Genomic DNA, 22262 nt, shown 5'->3' with positions numbered 1-22262 from the left:
CTATAAGGCGGATGTTGGAGAATGTTTAATTGGTTAATAGGGGTTAACATGAATGGACTAAGATGTATAATATATGTGCTGAATTCGATACATTTTATTGTGTTACTTTGTCCAATTTCGTCTCCCTTATTTCTCATGCATTGTATTTGGGTGTCCTTTCCACTCACGGTGGCGGCGGATTAGGTTGCTTAATTATTAAGCAGATAATTTGATGGGTTCGTTTGTGGTGACGAGGGGATCAAATAAAATTAAGCATCTTGTATGAAGTCTAATTTGTTGGTTGATGAGTAGATAATTTTCCAATGGTATCTTCATCCATCTCTCAACAAACCAATCTGAAATTACCAAAATGTTTTCCTTTGATCCAAAAAATCTACTCACGCTAGCATCCTCCTTGTTCTCAGCCTATATCTCCGTTGCAGGATCCATGGTGTTGGTCCGAAAGCTCATCCCCGCCGTCCGCTCGTACGTGTACTCAAAACTCAAATCCCTTTTCACTCCACTCTCCTCTAACCTCACTCTCATCATTGACGAGCTCTACGGAGCAGTACGCAATGATAGGATTAAAAACACACCACAAAGTATCACACAAATGTCCTATTGATTTTCCTTATTAACACTAAGATTTATCAATTGTAGCATATAAAAATAAAGGTCTTTCCCGCAGAAAATTGTTTTATCTAACTACTTAAAATGTCACAAAAACTGGGCTGTCCGTCCCTACTGGCCAGCCACCAAAAAATAATTATTAGACCGACTTACACTTATCTAAAGTTTACGAAATTTCATATGCAAACACTAGACACACAGAGTTATACGCACACAAATTTTTGGGATTTTTGGAGTTGATTTGCTATTTAAATTAAATCGAATAAAAACAGGACAAAAACAGATTTCAAGTAGTTCACAAATTAAGAAAAACGAGTTAGGGGAATTGCTATCCACCACCAAATAATCATGCAAACATGTTATGTTTCATTCAAATTCCTTCTATTCTGGATGAAGATGCTCAAGTTGGCTCAATGTTAGAACTCAACATATTACTCTTTCTTATGTAGTATGTTAAGAGAATGGTGTTTTCAACTCAACTTAGTCCCTAACGTGCAATCTAGAATGGCGTGTTCATAGATTTAACAAGTAGAAATCATTAAGAACAAAAAGAGTTTGAGTCATCACAAGGCATCGTAAGTACTAGTGTTGTCTTACTTATCCTAGAAATTGGTTCACATGTTAATCGCAATTAACAAGTACTACTCTAGAACATATGTCGGTCCTCATTCGACAAGGGTAGGCACACACATATTCATAGCATTAGAATCCTAGATATACTTAGTAAGTATGCATCCGTAGAAAACACATAAAGAATTCATCAATGAGACAAGTAGTGAACCAATTTTCATCCATTCATAAAAGTAATTCAAACGAAATGTTATAACAAACTTGCAATCATATTCGGGGCTTCAAAACAGCCCCTAACTACTAAAAATTTAGTTACACATTATTCTCAAATAAAACCAAAAGAAAGACATGAGTTTGAGAAGATAAAACCAAAATAAGAGAATGCCAAGATTTCCTCCTTCCTTTCCTTCCTTCCCCAACGCAGCAGCCTTACCTTTTTTTCTTCCTTTCCTTTCATTTTTTTCCTAGCTTTGCCACTGCAACCTGCAGCCCTTTTTGGTTCTTGTTTGCTGCCACAGTTTCTTCTCCATAACTCACCCCACTAACAGTCATTTAGTGATGACAATAAGTGAGAGAAAATGGTAAAACAATTGTAACTCTTTGGGCAGCCTTTATGCCAATTACTCCCACTTAATTTTCCATTTCCTCTGATATTTGAATAGGTGTCAACTGGCTTGTTCTTAGCTGCATCAGTTTTGGCTGCTAATTTTAGTGGATTTATTGCTTTCAATGCTTTCTTGTCAGTTACAAACTGTTCAGCCTCTTGGAACCTTTAAGTGTTAAAATGTCCATAACCTCTTCTAGAAAAATGATATTAGTAATCCATGAAATGCTCCAAAAAATAGACATATGTAGCTTTCCAAGCATATAAGGCTCATTCTCTAATTCATTCTGACTTGTCCGTAACTTTCTTCCAAAGTCAGCTGACCTGCACATGCAGTTTTGACGAACTTGTTACTTAAAATCCCACTTGTGCTATTTTTCTTTTCTTTGCTTGACGAATCCTACAAAACACAAAAACAAAGTAAATAGCTCAAAAATATAAGGAATTAACTAAGAAAAGATAAGTAAATTTGATGTAAAAAATATATATATATATATAAATATGAGCTTATCACGCAACCAGGTCTATGATGCCACTGAGGTCTACCTCCAAACCATTGGCAACAATCCTGGCACTCAATGCCTCCATGTCGGAAAAATGCATCGCCAATAGACCATCTGATTTTCCATCGACAAAGATGAAGAAGTCGCCAACACTTTCGATAATGTTAAGCTCAGGTGGCGCTTTAATGTCATGGAAACCAAGAAGGTAAAGGAGTACTTTAGGGAAAGTTTGAAGCACCGGTTCTTTAAGCTGACATTTCACAAAAAACACAAAGACAAAGTGATAGACGCCTTCTTGCCTTACATTCTTGCTAGGCCAAATGCCATTAAAGAAGAAGAGAAGGTTGTGAAGCTTTACTCTTGTCATTTATGTTCGTATGATGATGGCAACAACAGTACTTGGGGATTGATAAACCTAGAGCACCCTGCTACTTTTGAGACGATGGCAATGGACCCTGAGCTTAAGAAAATGATTGTAGAGGATTTGGATAGGTTTGTGAGGAGGAGGGAGTTTTATAAGAAGGTGGGGAAGGCTTGGAAAAAGTCTACTTGTTGTATGGTCCTCCCGGCACTGGAAATTGAGCTTGATCGCAGCCATGGCTAATTATCTTAAGTTTAATGTGTATGATTTGGGGCTTACTAATCTTTCCACTGACTATAAATTGAAGAGGGTGTTGTTGTCTACTACAAATCGTTCGATTTTGGTGATTGAGGATATCGATTACTGCAGTGTTGATATACAAAATCGGCAATCAGAGAAACAAAATCAAACTTCTAACACCAAGGTTTTGCTTCAATTCCTTCTGTTTTTTGTTACAAATGATATTCTTAGTTACTCTTTTTTTTTCTTTTGATGGGCATTGACATATCACGTGGTGTTATAATGATCGCAGTTAGTGTCACTCTCGAGCTTATTGAACTTCATAGATGGTTTGTGGTCGAGCTTTGGCGACGAGAGAATTATTGTATTCACCACTAACCACAAGAATTGACTTGACCCTGCATTGCTGCATCCTAGTGGAATGGATATGCACATTCACATATCCTATTGCACGACAAGCGGGTTCAGGGTTTTAGCCTCTAACTACCTTGCCTTGTCTGGCTAAACCCTTTTGCCACTAACGTCACCTTGTACTTGTTAATTGTCCCATCCGCCATATGTTTAATAGTAAACACCCACTTGCATCCTACTGATTTCTTTTCTTTGAGAAGTGTAACTACACTCCATGTATTATTCTTTTGTAATACTTCCATTTCAACTTGCATTGCCTCTATCCATTTTGGATCTTTCAAGGCTTCTTCCACTCTGGTGGGTATTTTGATGGTTTCCATCTGTTGAACAGATGCACAGTATTGCGGTGAAAGTTGATGAGTGGAGACATAGTTGGCAATGGAGTAGATTTTCTGCACTCAGCCCACTTGTGTCATCATTAATGTCCACTAGATTTTGCCTGAGGCGTGAATCATTATTCACTTCATTGGGGCCACTTGGGCTCTCGGCAATATCATGATTTTTTTGCTCTTTTGGGTAGGCAGATTCTGGTCACTTACGTGGCCCACTAGTGGTGGTGCTATTTAGACTATTACTGTCACAGTTAAGCAGCCTATTTGGGGCATGTGCACTGTCTTCTACACTTAATTCTTCAATTATACCGAACTCGCCATAATCGTCGATTAAGGTTTGCTCCCCTTGAGGAGTATGGCTAAGAGGAAAAAATAATTCGTCTTTAGAAAAGGTAACATCCATGGTCACATACGTATGTCAAGTGGATGGATGAAACAGTGATAACCCTTTTGTTGAAGACTAAATCCAAGGAACATGCACCCGCACATGGATCAAGTTTGCTTCGTTGATTTTTGTGAAGGTGAATGTATGCCACACAACTAAAAACCTGTGGTTCTAAGTGAAGGGTGGACGAGAGCAAAGCATGATCAACAATCATGGCCAAAGGTGTTCTAAAAAAGAGAACACGCGATAGCATCCGGTTCATGAGATAAATAGCATAGGTTACTGCATCCGCCCAATATGTCTTGGGTGCACAACCACCAATAAAAAGGGCACGGGTAATCTCAAGGATGTGTCGGTTTTTTCGTTCGGCGACGCCATTTTGCTGTGGAGTCTGAGGGCACGTAGTTTCATGAAGAATACCCATTTCTGTGAAAAACTGAGAAAGATCCTGATTCATATACTCACCACCGTTGTCTGACCAAAGCACTTTAATAGGGAGAGAATATTGAGTATTGACCATGTGATAAAACTTTTTGAAGATTCCACCCACATCTCTTTTATTTTTCATGAGGTACAACCAAGTCATTCTAGTGCAGTCATCAACAAAGGTTACAAACCAACGCACACCATGTTGAGTAACAACCGAAGATTGCCCTCACATATCTGAATGAATTAACTCAAAAGGAATCGTTCTTTTATTCATACTCAGAGAATAAGAAGCTTGATGGCTTTTAGCTAATGTGCAAATATTACACTTTAACGAAGAATCTGAAATATTCCTAAATAATAACGGAAGTAATTTTTGCAAATAACCAAAGGAGGCATAACCTAGCTGATGATGCCATAATTGGACAGTCTTCAACTTTCCATTGTCACTCACAACCTTGAACTTGATGAACACTGCCCTGTGCAACATCATCAACATAGCCCAACCCCCTTCTCTTAGTACCACACCCAATGATCACCTAAGTCCAGATATTCTAAAGTAAACAGAAAGACGGAAACATTAGCACACACATAGTTTAATTGCTTGGTGACTTGTCCCACACACTATTCTAAAAATCCCCACCTATCGCCACCTAGGCGCTAGGCGGCTGGCCACCACCCCGATTGATACTTAGGTGTTTGGAAATTAAGAAAATGCGCCTAGACTTGCTAAGGCGCCCGCCCAGACAGCCTAGTGTCACGGGATGACTCTTTAAGCCTTCCGCCCGTGCGGCACTTAGACTTGAATACCTCGATGAACAAGCTAAGTAAGCCTTCGAGTTGGAGAATGTTTAATTGGCTAAAAGGGACTAAGTTTAGTGATATTTTTATTTACTTCTCACGTTTATGAATGGACTAATATGTAAAAGGTTTGTATTAAATTCGATACCTTTTGTTGTTTCGATAGTCAGGGCAGTGATGATCTCGTCACCAAGCTTGATAAGTTGTTGTTCCCTCCTCAGCAGCTTCATGAGCTGAGTCTTAAGTTTTATCGCGGAAAGATTAGTCCAGTTTGGCTCAATCCCATCTCACTTCCTATTTTGAGGTATCTTTCGAATCATCGGGCAATCTTGAGAAGATGAATGAAAGGTTTTAGGGGATTAGTGACAACGTTGTTTGGAAAACTGAGGGCCGAATGCTCGAATCTCTTTCAGATTTCGAAGAAGAATGGGAAGGGGTTCGACAAGTTTTGCCGTCGTTGAGAGTTCTGAATGTGAGTTGGTGTCTTGTCCGGTTGAGGATGTTGGGTTTAGAGGTGGTGTCTGGAAGCTTGAAGAGCAGGGAAGGTAAATGAAAATTATCATCATGCATGTGTTGAATAAGCATGAGGCTATGTGATATATATGCTACCTCGTATAAAAATGTTTGGTTTCTGTTCATCTTCATAGATTTTCAATTTGCAGTTTGCAAGTTGTGACTTGTACCCTTTGCAATACAATATTCAAGGTAAAAAAAAGTTGTTCACAATAACTTTTACCTTTTTCTTTTGGGTGGAATTGCGGCAAAAGTCCAAATTCAAATAGACTAATTACAATATAATTAGACCAAACTCAACTAAAATGATCGTGAAAATAAGAATATCAGTTAGGCGGGGACATCTGAAGACAATGGATGATCAAAGTCTAAGAAGGCCTTTAGCAAGATGAGCAGTGGCTCAGATTGCATAGGTTGAAAGAACGTTTGTTTATAAGAGTTTTTGCAAGAAGCACTTTCAGTAAATGTATACATTGAAATTTTATTATCTAAATGTTTTCTAATGAAACTTTTAGAAGTGCCTTATCGAAGAAAGCACTTTTATAAATCACAAACATTAAAAAAAATTAAAAAAAAAAAATTACCAAACATTGCCAAAAGTGCTTTTAATTGTCATAAAACTCTTTTAGCCTTTTCAAAAATAATCTCAAAGAAACAAAATGAAATAATTTCTTTAAAATGGGTACGAGTGTTTCGAGAAATTGAGTGCTCTGATTGAAGGAAAACAGTACTAATTGGCCCTATGCCCAATCACCTATTGTCACCCAAACACGGAGCCCGTTTGATCGTCAGTCTTCGTCTCCAAGACCCAAAACCTCCACTCAATGGTGGTTCGCGCTTGAATTGAACCCTTTCCTCCGCGAAATCCAGAAAAGCTGCGATTGCATCTACTCTGTATTTCCAGATCTGCAATCATCCATATATTACTGAAGAACAATACAATCCAAGCTCCAAATCCGAAAAGTTTTCAATTCCCAGGAAACATGGATCCCGATTCAGTGAAGTCCACTCTCCAAAATCTAGCATTCGGAAATGTAATGGCCGCCGCAGCCCGTAATTACCAAAAGGAACTTCTTTCCAACGAGAAGGCGGCCGCCACGAGCTCCTCCAACCAGGAAGTCGACCTCGACGAGTTGATGGATGTAAGTTCTGGGTTCGATTCCATTCGATTTGATTCAATTCTGCATCTTTCATGTGCATTTCAAATTCCCAATTCGCAAAGCGATGGTTTGTTTGATTATTTTGTGATGAGTAGGATCCGGAGCTTGAAAAACTGCACGCGGATCGGATTAATGCTTTAAAGGTACGATATTTTTCGTGTTTGATTGATTTGCGGATGGGGGATTTCTTGGATTTGTGTGTTTGTTTGGAGGGTTTGGTTTGAATTTTTGAAATTTTGATTTTGTTTGAATAGAAAGAAGCTGAGAAGCGAGAAGCTTTGAAGAGGAAAGGGCATGGAGAGTACAGGGATATAACTGAGGGGGATTTTTTGGGTGAAGTTACCGGAACTGAAAAGGTCATCTGCCATTTTTATCACCGGGAGTTCTATAGATGCAAGTAAGTGCATATTGGTCTAGAAAATTTAGACATGGTTTAGTGATTGTGTTTTGAACTTACGTTGCTTGGTTATTTCTAGGATAATGGATAAGCATTTGAAGACGCTTGCCTCGAAGCATGTTGATTCTAAGTTCATCAAGCTGGATGCCGAGGTTGCTGTGAACTTTGTTTCCTGTTTTGTGTTGTAGTTGGTGCAAATTTTCGTGTTTACTTGGATTGAGCTTACTTGTTTGCAACCTTCCGTTTTTGGTCCTTTAGTTAGTAAAGGGTTTAGAATTGGGAATTGATTATTTGATGATGAACTGCAGAATGCGCCCTTCTTTGTTACCAAGCTCGGAATCAAAACTTTGCCTTGTGTCATACTCTTCAGGTCAGGCAATCTCCATATAATTATTGTAAATCTGTGTGCATATCCATTTCGAGCATTAAAGAGGCATATGGGCATCCACTATTTCGCTGTTGTATGAAAAGGCAGGAGAGCAACGAAAGCTGGAAATATAGTAAAACTGTAATTGCGCAATCATTTGACATGTGCTTCAAGAGCATGTGATAACTTTCATGCTAATAACATCTTGCACTGAGATCTTCCATTGAAATTCATATTTACGGATTCAGAGGTTCGCCTTTTTTCAGAAAAGGAGTTGCTGTGGATAGGTTGGTTGGATTTCAAGAAGTGGGAGCAAAAGATGATTTCAGCACAAGGGCGCTTGAAGTTGCACTAATCAAGAAAGGTAATGGCTTTGTCAAGTGTGTTTCACATTTTGTATCCTGTTGCGGAGTCTCTAAACTGCCAATTTAACAGGCATAATTAGTGAGAAGAAAGAAGACGATGATGAAGATGATGGATATCTTGAAGGCGGTCGCAGGACAGTGAGATCATCTGTGAATCTTGATTCGGATTCAGATTGAAACCACAACCTGAGTTTTCAAATGCGTTGTATGCTTGTATGCTTCTTGTGGCATCTAATTTATGTTACCGTATGAACGGAATCGGTTTTGTTTCTCTTTTTGTGGACCGCATTGCAGTGGAAATATATTCTTCCAGGCATTCGTTTGCACTGTATCTGTAGACTTTTCTAAATCGTGTACCACACAATAACTTCTCGTGAACAAAATACGGTAGCATAGTAAAACAATTGCATTTAAATACGATTATATTGCTAAACCCTCAGTTTGAGATAAACTTTACCTGCATCAGGTGGTGTATACTCCGTCTACATGCAAGTTCTTCATCCTGATAAATGGTAAAAGTCCGTCCTGAGATTTGTGTGCTCCGGGCGACTACAAAAACGAGCAGAATCAGGAAATTTGGAATCCAAATATTTTGGACAGAGCTGGAAATAATCGAGCCAAATCCCGGGAGATTGGATAGGTAGGAAAGAAAAAATGACAATGTCGATAAGTAAATTAGGTAAAGCCAACAGAACCGGAAAAGAAATGACTTAAGGTGAATAAATTTAGTTTTATAAAGAAAATTAAGAAAAGTATCTGATTTTATACAACAATGTACATTTGGATGAAACCATGTGAAAGAAAGGATTCAGATTTTTGTAATTAATTAAGAAAAGTCGAAAAAAGTAATTATAAAAACAGAAAGTACAACTCGGTAAGTGCAGCATCCACAAATTCTTTCGTGATCGAGTAACAATCTAAGATTTATGGTCCGTTATTTTTAGTTGGCATAAAAATCTCTCATGCAGGTGAACGTCGAGTGAGAAACAACATCACATTTATTTAAAATGACTAGATGCAATCAATCTTTCTTAAAAAATAAATGTATGCATAGTAATATTATCCAAATCTCTAGATATTTCTTGTATCAAATCCCAAATACGTAGATTTGAGATCACCATTTCCAAATGAACACTTAGAGGAGTCTGTTGGAGCGCTATATAATTAGAATGGGAGGACGTTGGTTTCTAACTTTCTATCACCAAAAATAAAGAAGGCAGACGGTGAAGAAAAAAGACAACAAATGCACAATGTAATATTTCTCTCTGATTCAGTTAGTTGAAACTCTTTTATCTTGTGGCTTTACTCTTCTTTGTTTTGGTTTGTCTTGGTTAGTTCGAGGTGACTCTGATTTTATTCATATAGAAAACTCTCTTGTATAAGTGATTTCAGATCATCAAAACCATTTTTCATAATATTTAGCAAGAAAAGTTAAAAGTGCATATGGATTAGAAAAATATTCGGACATGCTGTATAAGCAAAAGCACTTGCTAGGTGCTTCTTTTAGGAACTTCAAGTGTTTTTTGGATTTTTATTAAAAATTTCAACGTACTTTTTATGAAAGTGTATATAAACGTAAGTGTTTTTCAAAAAAAAAAAAAAAACATATCTACGAGCTAGATATTAGTTAGCCAAGATCAAATTTATGCTTTATTGTTAATAAAATTGTCCTCGTACTGTCGAGAACTTATCAAATGAAAACAAAACCATATATGAAATGAAAGTAGTGGGAATATAGTTTTACCGGGAAAAGCAAAGAGACGTTATTTAGGATTTGAGTGGAGTTGCCTTGCATTTCGCCTTCTGTCGAGACCTCGTCAAACATCAAGCTCTCAACTGAATCGAAACCTTAAAAAAAGAAAACAAGATTTACTAATTTTCTTCTCCCTCACTGTCTCTCCGACATTTTCTAAGAATTCTCAAATCCCGACTATGATTCAGGATATTTATATCCATCCTTGTCTCTCTCTCCCCAAAAACCCCATTCGTGTTTTTTTTTTTTTGGACTGACCCCCCCCCCCCCCCCCACTGTGTTCACCAGAGGACAGAGGTAAATAAAATCAATAATCCTATTAATCCCACTATATTTTTCTGTATTTTTGTACAATTGGAGGCCTTTAATTTTTCTCTTTCTTGTTGTTACTGCTCAATTTTATTTGAATTAATCCTATTTTTTAGTTGAGTTATATATAGTTTTTATATTTTAATTTAAGTTGCACTCTGGTTGTGATTTTGGTTTCCAAAGTGGGAATGTAAATGCATGGATTTGTTCAATTGGGCGATTCTTGTAGTTACTGCTCAATTGTACTTGAAGTAATTTGCTTTTTTAGTTGGGAAATTAGCCAACACGATCATTTTTCACGTACCAATTGCTAAAAACTGATCAGTTTTCAATATATCGTTGATATCTGATTTTGATCGTTTTAGGAATTGGGATTTAGTTTCTAATCATTTTAGCGAATGGCCCTTTTAAGTTGGTTGTTTCTTTTTCGAAATTTAAGCTGCATTTGGTTGCAAAGTACATTATATAGCATAATTGGTCTGTTTTGTGATTTTGTTTTCCAAAGTGGGAATGTAAATGCAGGCATTTGGACAGGGTTTTGGTTCTGGGTCTGCATCTGTGATATGAGTGCTTCATTCTTCTTCTGCACTTCAGCTACTACTTTAACAAAGTTTTCGGACAAGTAAACCCCGTTGTCCTCACAAGTAACACCATGTCTGGACCTCTACCCGGTAATATTTCATTTAGAATCAACGTATATTCGCATCTCAATAACTATATGCTTCAAATGTGAGGACTTGTCTTGAATTTGTAATGCACAATGCCACTTTAAGGGACTTTAGGATGTTGGAATGAACAAAAAAAGCCTTGGAATTTGAATGCATTGATAGGCAAACATACTATTCTTTGCATATTAGGATGCCTCGCGTTTGATGCGCATAGATATGACTCACTTATGTTGTGTAATTTTCAGTATCTGATGTCGAAATCTCTGAGGAAGATAGAAAGACTAAAGTCGGGTCGTTGAAGAAGAAGGCAATGAATGCCTCTACTAGGTTCAGAAATTCTTTGTCAAAAAGGAATAGAAGAAGCAGTAGTAAAGTCTTGTCTATCGACATTGAGGATGTGCACAACTTAGAGGAGATACATGCTGTTGATTCATTGCGGCAGGCACTTTTACTGGAGGAGCTTCTACCCTCCAAGCACGATGATTATCATAAGATGCTTAGGTTCCTTCCTTTTTCTTGCTCCAGTGGCAGTTTTGTCGTCGATGGTTTTTATGACAGATACTGGGTTCTTGTTTAATCTAACTAATCATTGTAAGACAGATTCTTGAAGGCCAGGAAATTTGATGTCGACAAAACCAAGCAAATGTGGTCTGACATGCTCGACTGGAGGAAGGCATTCGATGCTGACACAATCATGGAGGTATCTTCTGTAGAAATAGGTGCTTAGGTTTTGAAGTTTGCTAAGTATTTCATTTTATATCTTTCCATTCAATTTTTATGTTTGTTTTCCTTTAGTAAAGAGCAGAATTTCATTTGTTTATATTTGTTCGTCAATTTAGTTACTCATGTATTTATCTTTTCTTCTAGGACTTTGAATTCAAGGAACTCGATGAAGTCTTGAAATACTATCCCCAAGGACATCATGGTGTAGACAAGGAAGGACGACCTGTGTACATTGAGAGACTAGGCCTAGTAGATGTGACCAAGCTGATGCAAGCTACAACTATGGACCGCTACATCAAATACCATGTCCAGGAGTTCGAGAGGACATTTGCTGTTAAGTTTCCAGCTTGCTCAATTGCAGCAAAGAAGCACATTGATCAAAGTACAACTATCCTCGATGTGCAAGGAGTGGTATGTGATACTAACTATAACCGCTACTTCTACTCAGCAAATAATTTGAAAAACAGAAAACTAGAATCACTTATGGGAAAACAAGGGAAAAGCTGGTATATTGTTTATAGCTGTTGCCAAGATGTGCTAAGATTTTTAACTATAAGGGATATTTACTACAAAGAATCTTGAGAGGCATAAGTTTTTTACGCAGTTTGCAGATGATGGCGCTAGACAAGCCTTTTTGGCCTTCTAAGTTTTCTTGCTTCAAATTACATTACATGGAAGTTAAATAATCTGTTACGAACTTACTGCAATGCCTCAGGGATTTAAGAATTTCAACAAATCTGCCAGGGAACTTATTACTCGCCTTCAGAAGATTGACGGTGACAATTATCCTGAGGTACTGCCTTACCAGTTAACATCTTTTGGTCTATAAAATTTCGGGAACTTCAGGACATTTTTGTTGATGTCAGAATTATGATGCCACACAAATTGTTGTTTTTACCACAGACCTTGAATCGCATGTTTATCATCAATGCTGGTTCTGGCTTTCGAATGTTGTGGAACACCGTGAAGTCCTTCCTTGATCCGAAGACTACAGCAAAGATTAATGTGAGTATATACATTTTTATGCTAAAAATGCTTATTCTCGTCAGGGCTACATTAATCAGGGCAAACTATCATCCTCCAGGTCCTTGGCAACAAGTATCAGAGCAAGTTGCTTGAAATCATTGATACTAGGTAAGTCTGTTTTAAACGAAGCAGACTTTTTAGGAGCTTTGCTTCCACATAAGCTGCTTCATCAGTTTGCTTATTTTCATGTACATTTTCTGGTTTGACTTTGCTCCAGCGAATTGCCCGAGTTTTTAGGAGGTACATGTACTTGTGCTGATCAAGGAGGCTGTATGCTTTCGGACAAGGGACCCTGGAAACAACCGGAGATCATGAAGGTAGATAAAGACCGTTCTTCTCTTCGTTTTTTTTCCTTTTTATTATTTTGTATCATTACCACTATGCATTATTTTAACTTCTAATTTAATTAGAATTCATAAGTATCAATTTATGTACTTGCAGATGGTCCATAACGGCAGTCATAAATGTTCAAGAAAATCTGGACTTCAAGTAGGTCCTGCTTGAACATATCTTCTGCTTTTCTTTTTCCTTATAAACCTGACCCTAGTTTCCAGATTCACATTTCGGATACTAGGTCATCTCAAAATTCTTAGTCACATGATTTTCAAAATATATTTTGGTGCTTCCTGTTCGTAGATGTAATTCATAGCTTAATCATATAATCTTCCTAGGGACTCGATGCAGCTCTAAACATTGGACCTTCCGCTCCTCAACTCAATCATGCACTTTCTCGCTTCCATGAAGAAGTAAGTGCAAAAGACTTCCAAGTTCAATTTAAATTTCAACCGAGCAATTGTCAAAATACACTGAGAGCTTTTCTTTCTTCTGTATGTGTTTCTAAGCATAGACACACGTATAATTGTTATCTGCGTATCTTGTAGCTGAAGTTTCTCTCCTCTGTTATTGTGACAGTTCTAACTTCCTCTGAGATAATCTTTGCAGGTTTCCCTAGCCAAAACTCGCCAAGTGTCTTTCAGGCGCAAGGACAGTGTCTCGATGGTTGGTAAATCTGTGGATTCAAGTTGGCCAGTGTCAGCAGGGAATGTTAAATTTTCCCTCTCAAAGGCTAAATCATCTAAGAATTTAGGTGAGCTGGTATATTGTGTTTTCTTTCCTTTTCTAATTCTAAGATATTCCATTTTTTTACCCTTTTTGTTCCTTTCACAATAGTTATAGGGTCTGAGTTTCTTTACTTGCAGGAGATTGTTTAGCCAGGAACAATGCTTGTGAACTTCCTGAAGGGTTCGGCTCTCAGATTATGGCTGCTATTATGACGTTTCTTATGGGCAGTTGTTGCCATGGTCAGACTAACACGTAGCATGCCGAGGAAGCTCACCGACTCTACCTTCTACTCCAGCACTGTCTGCGACAGTGACACAATGGTCAAAGGCCAGGGCTCTTCACACTCTGCCATCTCCGGTTCAGATCTCATGACTGTCATGAAACGCATGGCTGAGTTGGAAGAGAGAATGACTGTTTTGAACATGAAACCAGCCGCCAAGCCAGCTCAGAAGGAGGAAATGCTGAATGCTGCTCTAGGCCGGGTTGATGCCTTGGAGCAAGAGCTTATGGCAACAAAGCAGGTAGCGTTTGTACAAGTTCCTCTATGTAGATTTCTGGAATACAGAGCTGTAAAACCTAGCCAAAAAAATAAATCATGAAACAGAATCCAACCATAGGAAAGTAAAAGCCGTAATTTACATCAATCGCTAGGAGGGTACTGTAAACGTTATAGGTGTATGATCCTCATTTGAATTGGCTTCTTGTTTAGGCTCTCGAGGAGTCACTTACCCGGCAAGAGGAGCTCTTGAGCTCTCTTGACAAAAAGAAGAAGAAGAAAGAACAAGAACAAGAAGAAAATGGTAAGCAACCGAGACGAAAACATCACTTATTCGAATTTTAGGTGGAGTTTGTGACATTTTAAATATGTTTTGGGTTGTAATGCAGTTCCATATCTGGTGAAGAAAAGTCAGACACAGGAGAAGATATGCTTGGTTGAATAAATGAATCATTGGCTGTCAAAACCCCCAACCCAAATGCGCGCCTGTACTCAACTTAATTGTTCTATTAAACTTTTACCGCATAAAATATGAATGAATAAAGTTTTGGCCATGTGCATAGTTTGCCAGTTTATCACTTTTCACTATTATAATTTATGTGCATGTCTTCATTTTTCAATATAAATTTCTAATAGCACATGAACAGTGGTCTAGCGCACGGCACTCGATCTCTAGTTTGTTAAAGAAGATATTGCGTTCACATCTCATGAACAGATGATAGTTGTTGAAAAAACTCTTTAGAGTTTGGTACAAACCCAACTGAATTTTTGGTGCATGCATGATATGATCATGGTGTAGATATCCTAATTTAAACGGACATTTAGTCTTTACTTCGCTGGAGGCAATTCTGAGTTCAGATTTTGTCGAGGAGAGTTGTTGAAACACTATTGAGTGTTTGGTACAAACCCAGCTGGGTTTGTTTGGGTGCATTATGCATGATATGATACCATGATGTAGCCAAAGACTTTGTGATTTGCTTGTTGGAAAGCAAGAGTTTAGCTACTTTCAGATTATCAGAATCTAGATGGATAGCAGAATAGGGTTTGCTCTAGGGGGGGCCCCACCAAGCAAGCTGAGCAAACTCAGCAAAGGCAACCGGCAACCAGTCTGGCAGCTACCGCATCGCCACGCGGCTGCGCCGGTTGCTTGAGAGATGGAGGAGGGCGGCGGAGAAAGTGTGCACTTACGGAATGTTTCTTTCAAAGACTCACGCGAGAGACACAGAGAGAGAGAGTGAATGAATGAATGAATGAATTGTAGGGAAAGCAAAGGCAACACTCTTCACAATCTTACCATATCTTCAAGTTGGACTGCCTCCCCTTAGTTTTAGGCTTTTAGCCATTTGGTTTGGCAGCCAAGTCCACCGAAAGGGTTTGATATTCTCCTACAAACAGAATTATACATCAAACATTATAACATTAATACATTATATTATTTTTGGAGAATTGTTATTAGCACTCCAAAAATCTCATTTGGCACTTCAAACTTTCTATAATTAGAAAGAAAAATACACTTGTGAGGAATGTAGAATGAAATTTTTGGAGTGTTAATAACAATTCCTTTATTTTTATTACATGTAAATCATGAATTATTAAGACAATAAGAGCGTGATAATTATCCGTTATCACAAAATATTTGTGATCATCGTTAACATTTATCTCTAAAATCGAAAGGATTAAATATGTTTTTTTTTAAAGGCCAGATTAGAGAAATCATCCATGTACTGTGGCGTATGTTAATGTTGCTCTTGCGGTGCATAACTCTTAATAAAACCATTGTAGTTATATAATTAGTATGTTACCAATCTCATTTCAAATTTTATTTGTTATAGGGTTATTATACAAAATGGTCCCTGAGATTTGTATGATCAATAAAAATGGTTCATGAGATTGAAAATCAATAGAAATGGTCCCTGAGATTGTCCACCATCCATGATTTTAGTTATTCCGTTAAAAACTCTTTGGGCAATTTTCAAAGCTTCCTAACTTGATCGATTCTTAACCAAATTCGACCCATAATTTATCAAAATGAAAATAAGAAAGTGTAGAACAAGATTATACCTATTTGGAAGCTCAATCGGAGATGACAGGAAAATAGCCTGAAAGGTGACTAGTCCGCGGGAAAACTGGAAAACTTGTTGGAAACTGGGTAAACTTTAAACGTTCATAACTTCTTCAATACTCAACCAAATCCTTCAAAAACGAAAATAATACTTATTGATGAAACGAAGAGAATGATACCTTTTTCGAAGGCTAACTCGCCGTTGTTTGATTGAAAACTACTCGAAAGTGGCTAATTCGACAATGGTTAGCCACTTTCGAGCTGTTGTCCAACCAAACCACGGGGAGTTAGCCTTCAAAAAAGGTACCATTCTCTTTGTCTCGTCAAGAAATATTATTTTCGTTTTTTAATCACTCGATTTGGCTGAGTATTGAAGAAGTTATGAGCATTTAAAGTTTAGCTATTTTCCGGCGAGTTTTCCAGTTTTCCCATGGACCAGTCACCTTTCAGGCTATTTCCCAAATAGGTATAATCTTATTCTACACTTTCCTATCTTCATTTTGATATATTATGGGTCGAATTTGGTTAAGAAACCATTAAGTTATAAAGCTTTGAAAATTGCCCAAAATCGTTTTTAACGGAAAAACCAAAATTATGGATGGTGGACAATCTCAATGACCATTTCTATTGATCATGCAAATCTCAAGGGCCATTTTGTATAATAACCCTTTGTTATATCACATTCAAACTTTATCCATATTTTATTATTTTTATTGTGTGCATCATTTCAGAGTAAAAATGTAAATTTTATTTAAGTTTGTGTGGAGTTGTTTCACCCTTAAATCACACTTGGAACAACCATTTAGTTTGAATTGGATGAAATTTTGATGTAAAATTCGGTTTGGGCATTTTTTTTTTTCAATTACAATGGAAACATTTAAAGATGTGACCAAACTTATGGAACTTAGCCTTTTGGAAATGTACCAATAGGGATCATCAATGGGTACCCATTTAGTTAAACGGAAGTCTATTTAAATGTAAATATGTGTTAATTTTGATGGTAAATGGTGACGTTTATGCTTGTAATAGTGATAATAGTGATATATGGAATGTATGTGGGCACCTATTGTGTATCACCGATGAGTCATCTTAATGGATCTCCTCGCATTACATGTTAAATATTAATCTATACTTATCCTATCAACCACCAATTGTTTAGCATTATCTAAGAGCATATACATCCTTATTTCCATGTTTCTTGTTTGTAATTGAACAAAAACGGGGATGAGTATCATTTCTTTATCGTTGTAAAGAAAAGTAATAATAATATCTCATAAATTGAAGGCATATTAAAAGTAATGGTGAAAATTTATTCATTTTGAGGTGATTAGAAGAATTGTACGTGAATGAAACTTCTCATATTATTTTGAGGGGTTGAAATGATAGGTTTTGTTAATGAGTAATTCATAGTTTACCTTTCAATTGGCACAAAATTTTTTATTAAATTTTCTTCATTCAAGATATCTTAGAGATCAACTCATGCTAAAGTTTCCAAACCAAATGTCACTAACACAAAGGCTAGTAGTTTTTTTTTTTTTTTTTTTTTTGTCTATCAAAAGCTAGTAGTATTCATTCTCACATGGAACATCTCAAGTTTAACTTACTTAAATGACTAATATGATACCTAATTATTATAATTACTGTAGCAGCCTAACTCAAATTGAACATTTTCCGTATGCAAAAATAGATAAAATGCAATGAATGCGTATGTCGTTGGTGGTACAAATTTTCAAATAAGTAGGGTTGAAAAAAGGTACATTTCACATGGACGAGGGAAGTGATAAACTGATAGGTAAGCCGAATTGACCCAGAGCCGTCAACAGACGGCGTAATCTTATATTCGACAGCATGATTTTAGAGTGTTTGATTGATTGTGCATGAAGCAACAAAAACGAAGACAGAAAGAAAGCGAGATGTTATGCAGCTGTCGGTGTGGGGGTCATGGGTTTAGCTCCTTCCTCCTCCTCCTCTCTCTCCCGTGGGGGGTTAATTTGTATTTAACATTAACCCCCCTCCCTCTCTCCCTCTCTCCCTCTCTCCCTCTCTCTCTCTCTCTCTCTCTCTGATCACGACGAGAAAAAGAATCATAACTCGTGATGATGGTCTGATATCACTATGAGGCTTTGAGCCATTTATCTATATATTTACATCTATATATATATATGTATTCGTATATATAAATATAGATAAGGGAAGATCTATATACTTGCCAGTTACTTGTCCCCACGACCTCTGAGGATCCTCTCTTCTCCTGTTAATGTTGCTTGCCAATTATTGAGGTTTGTTCTTCTTTCTCTTCTGGGTTTTTGTTTTTCTTCTTGAATTTTTGTGTGAAGTTTTAGAATTTAGCTATGAATTCGTGATTTGGGAGCTTTCATGTCGGTAAAAAGTAAAAACTTTGATTCCTCAGCTAGTCTTTTGATGCAATCGACATTCTACTTTAAACTAATTCAAATTTTGGGAGGGAATTCGAACTCGGGTAATAAGTGTGCTTTTCAGTTTCGTTTTTGAGTTTGGTTTATTGGGTAGTTTTTTGTTGTGTGTGGAAGTTGGAGAATTGTTGGTGTGAATGGGATTTCAAAAATTGCTGGGTCGACAAGTAAAAGAAAAAAGATGAAAAATTTAGGAGTTGAAAGTTAAAAATAAAAAAAAAGAAGTCAAAAGTGGAAGTGAAATTCTGTGTAATTTAAAAAGTAGGAGAAAAGTAGCAAGAATAACACAAACGGGGAATTGGGTGACTGCAAAAGATCCAAGTCTAGAAGTGTTAAGGGCAAGTAAGGATTGATTCCATTTTAAAGCTTACCTCTTCTTTACGTACACACTCCCACACATGCCGTTTTCGGTTTCCGTAGAAATTTATCATCCAGTGCTTGTCATACACTTCAATTTCTTTCACTTGGTATTTCATGTTGTTCTTGTTATATTTTTGTTGTTTGAGGGTTTTTATTAGAAGTATTTGTGTTTTAAGTTATAAGGTATTGAGTGATTTGGATCGTGTTATAGTGATTTGCAGGAAAATGGCAACTTTAGTTGAGCCTCCGAATGGAATTAGGCAACGGGGGAAGCATTATTACTCAATGTGGCAAACATTGTTTGAGGTTGACACCAAGTACGTACCGATCAAAGCAATAGGGAAAGGGGCATATGGTGTAGTGTGCTCGTCAATCAATAGGGAAACGAATGAGAAAGTTGCAATCAAGAAGATCAATAACGTGTTTGAGAACAGCATTGATGCATTGAGGACTCTGAGGGAGTTGAAGCTTCTTAAACATATCCAGCACGAAAATGTCATTGCTTTGAAGGATGTTATGATGCCTATCCACAGGACAAGTTTCAAAGATGTGTACTTCGTTTACGAGCTCATGGACACGGATCTTCATCATATTATAAAGTCCTCCCAACCACTTTCCAGTGACCATTGCAAATACTTCCTATTTCAGGTACTAGCTTTCTCTCAACTAGTGTTAATTACCTCGTTAATTCCTCCAAGTGGTCATCCCAATTGGTTGATGCTAATTTTGAGCTGCATTAGTTCATGAATGAGTAGAAAGCATGTTACCGAAGTACATTTTGACCAAGCACAAGCAGACGTTTCAGCTTCTTGCATTTTCTTATGTAGAACTCAACACTCCGGTGTTTCTATGCATTTCAAAGGCTGAAATTTTGGTTCCTCACCAAGCTTCAGTTAATCCTTGAGCTCTGCTCTTGTAATAGTTGTTCTACTTGTGACTAATTTGATTCGGCATTGTAGTTGCTTCGAGGGCTCAAGTATCTTCATTCAGCAAACATCCTTCACCGGGACTTGAAGCCTGGGAACCTGCTAGTCAATGCTAACTGCGACTTGAAAATATGTGACTTTGGGTTGGCCCGAACCAGCGGAGGTAGAGGCCAGTTCATGACAGAGTATGTTGTCACTCGCTGGTATCGTGCACCAGAGCTGCTATTGTCCTGTGACAATTATGGAACATCCATTGACGTCTGGTCCGTAGGATGCATCTTTGCTGAAATTCTTGGTCGGAAGCCAATCTTTCCTGGAACTGAATGCCTCAACCAACTAAAACTAATTATCAATGTTCTTGGTAGCCAGAATGAGTCTGATCTTGCATTCATTGACAACCCGAAAGCCAGGAAGTACATCCAATCACTGCCCCTTTCTAGGGGGACACATTTGTCCCGTTTATACCCCCAAGCCGATCCTTTAGCTATAGACTTGTTGCAAAGGATGCTTGTGTTTGATCCAACCAAGAGGATTTCCGTCTCAGAAGCACTCCAACACCCTTACATGTCAGAGCTATACGATCCAAGATCCGATCCTCTTGCCCAGGTTCCCATCAGCCTCGATATAGATGAGAATATGGGGGAACCAATGATCAGGGAGATGATGTGGAACGAGATGCTTCACTACCATCCAGAAGCTGTCCAGATGCTTCACTACCATCCAGTAGCGGCTTTTGTGCATGCCTAGGTAAACTTTCAAAACGCTTTCCAGTTTCAAAAACAATGTTTCTTCGTGCAATGTGTTTATTATTTATAAAAAACCATGCACTAGAGAAACGTATTGTTGTTCATCATGATCTTACCAAGATTTTGCATTATGTTCGGTAGCTTGAGGTCTCCGTCTCTCTGAACATTCTATCGTGTAACTGTGTATATAATTATGCTTGTTACCTGTAGTCTACGACTATGGTATCTTATTATGGATAATGCATGCAAGACATTTCCAGAGAAAAACCGAAAGAAACTGAATAAAGATGTATCCATTTTTATTCGCGTTCTTGTCTTCTGTTTCAATTATCTTTGTAGTTTTCTTTACTCAAAGGCAAAGATGTGTTTTTGTGTACTGTTTCTTCACATATTGTCAAGCTCAAGCTTAATAGGTAGATGTGTGGGTCGCCCAAGGCTTAGTGTATATGCTGAAGCATATATGCTTGTTTGCCTGAAAGTGAAAGGAATATATAAAATCATTCGTCGAACTTTCACTGTACGATTTGTGTCATTTGCGTGATATTTCGTGGTAGGCGCAAATAGGAACTACAATTGCTCTAGAGCTATGAAAACTCGATAGAGATATAGAGAAAGGGGAGAAAAGAAAAAGTGCGGAGTAAGGGAATTCATGTTTGTCTTGTATTTTGGATAATATCCAAAGGTGGATATGGATAGATTAGGTGAGCCGAGGCATGGATAAAGCAGCTTAATACTGTCCTACTGTAAGCACACAGTTGTTAGTATGACCCCTAGCTTTTGGTTGGAGATTGACTGGTTCAATGCCTATCGGAACCGAATATAAGACTGTTTATTTCGTTTGTTGTGTTTAGTTTCATTGTCTTGTTAACAGTAAATAGGAAATACAAGAGAGAAATGAGGGATGGACAAAGGTGGAGGATGAATGCCGGGAATAAAGCGGATATCGTAGAGTACACAAAATAAAAATTAACTAAAAACAAAGTTTAGTAGATTTTCTTTTCTATTTTCTACATTCTCCTTTATTTAATCATCGACCCTTCACCTACCATTCTTCATTTCTCGTTCCTCTATATGCATTCTTTCTGGCTTTATCAAGAATTAAAATCAACTATTACTAAAACTAGTAGAGTGACAAGATAAAATCTTAATCGTTCAAACAGAAGAAGATTGATAAAAATGAGAAATAATCCTTGTCCTATTTCTAAAGCTGCTGCATCGATATGCAGCCTACTTTTTAAGTTTATTTTGGCAAACAAACTATAAGAAAACATCCATCATATATATTATATCCTACCATATATACAAAAAAAGCCATGACACTCGAAAGTTCACTTTAAAGCAGAAAGAGCACACAATTTGAGACCCAAAGAAAGAGACCTTCACAAAAGAAGTTGATAAGAATTGATATTTATGTCTCCCAACTTTTCTTAACCCCTAATAAACCCACTAACAGCCCACCACTCACTGCCCACTGCTTACCTCTCTTGCCTGCCTCTCCCCTTCTTTTTACAATGACTGGGTCCAACCCTCTCAAGGCAACTTGCAAGAAACATGTCATTGAAGTAATGGTCTTAAATTGTAATTTAATTAGAGTAATGGTTTTTAAACTTACTACAATGTGTAGAAATGAGTTTTTTTGAGCGACTTCGTTAGAA

General features: G+C 37.5%; 2 protein-coding genes and 2 pseudogenes across 3 annotated transcripts; all 4 read left to right on the top strand.

The window, feature by feature from the left end:
* Window positions 1-349: 349 nt before the first annotated feature.
* On the top strand, window positions 350-3392 carry LOC125476048 (annotated as a pseudogene).
* A 3092-nt stretch (window positions 3393-6484) lies between these two features.
* On the top strand, window positions 6485-8375 carry LOC125479600 (thioredoxin domain-containing protein PLP3A-like). Its single transcript, XM_048589127.1, has 7 exons — window positions 6485-6897; window positions 7011-7058; window positions 7170-7312; window positions 7392-7464; window positions 7621-7682; window positions 7946-8043; window positions 8115-8375. The coding sequence occupies exons 1-7, from the start codon at window positions 6739-6741 to the stop codon at window positions 8219-8221; spliced, it is 690 nt and encodes a 229-aa protein (XP_048445084.1). The 5' UTR covers window positions 6485-6738; the 3' UTR covers window positions 8222-8375.
* Window positions 8376-9422: 1047 nt separating this feature from the next.
* LOC125471814 lies at window positions 9423-14651 on the top strand (annotated as a pseudogene).
* A 3333-nt stretch (window positions 14652-17984) lies between these two features.
* Window positions 17985-20911, top strand: LOC125479596 (mitogen-activated protein kinase 7-like). 2 transcript variants are annotated; one of them, XM_048589116.1, is made up of 3 exons: window positions 17985-18422; window positions 19157-19583; window positions 19895-20911. In XM_048589116.1, the coding sequence occupies exons 2-3, from the start codon at window positions 19161-19163 to the stop codon at window positions 20606-20608; spliced, it is 1137 nt and encodes a 378-aa protein (XP_048445073.1). In that variant the 5' UTR covers window positions 17985-18422; window positions 19157-19160; the 3' UTR covers window positions 20609-20911. The 2 variants fall into 2 exon arrangements, with proteins under 2 accessions (XP_048445073.1, XP_048445067.1); XM_048589110.1 differs by having other exon boundaries at window positions 17988-18422; window positions 19147-19583.
* Window positions 20912-22262: the final 1351 nt, after the last annotated feature.

Source organism: the organism of the source record quoted next, unplaced genomic scaffold, assembly GCF_019419815.1.
Source record: "Pyrus x bretschneideri cultivar Hongxiangsu unplaced genomic scaffold, Pyrus_bretschneideri_v1 Contig1, whole genome shotgun sequence".
NCBI lineage: Eukaryota > Viridiplantae > Streptophyta > Magnoliopsida > Rosales > Rosaceae > Pyrus > Pyrus x bretschneideri.
The sequence above is the reverse complement of the archived record's forward strand: the minus strand, read 5'-3'. Positions and strand labels throughout refer to the sequence as shown.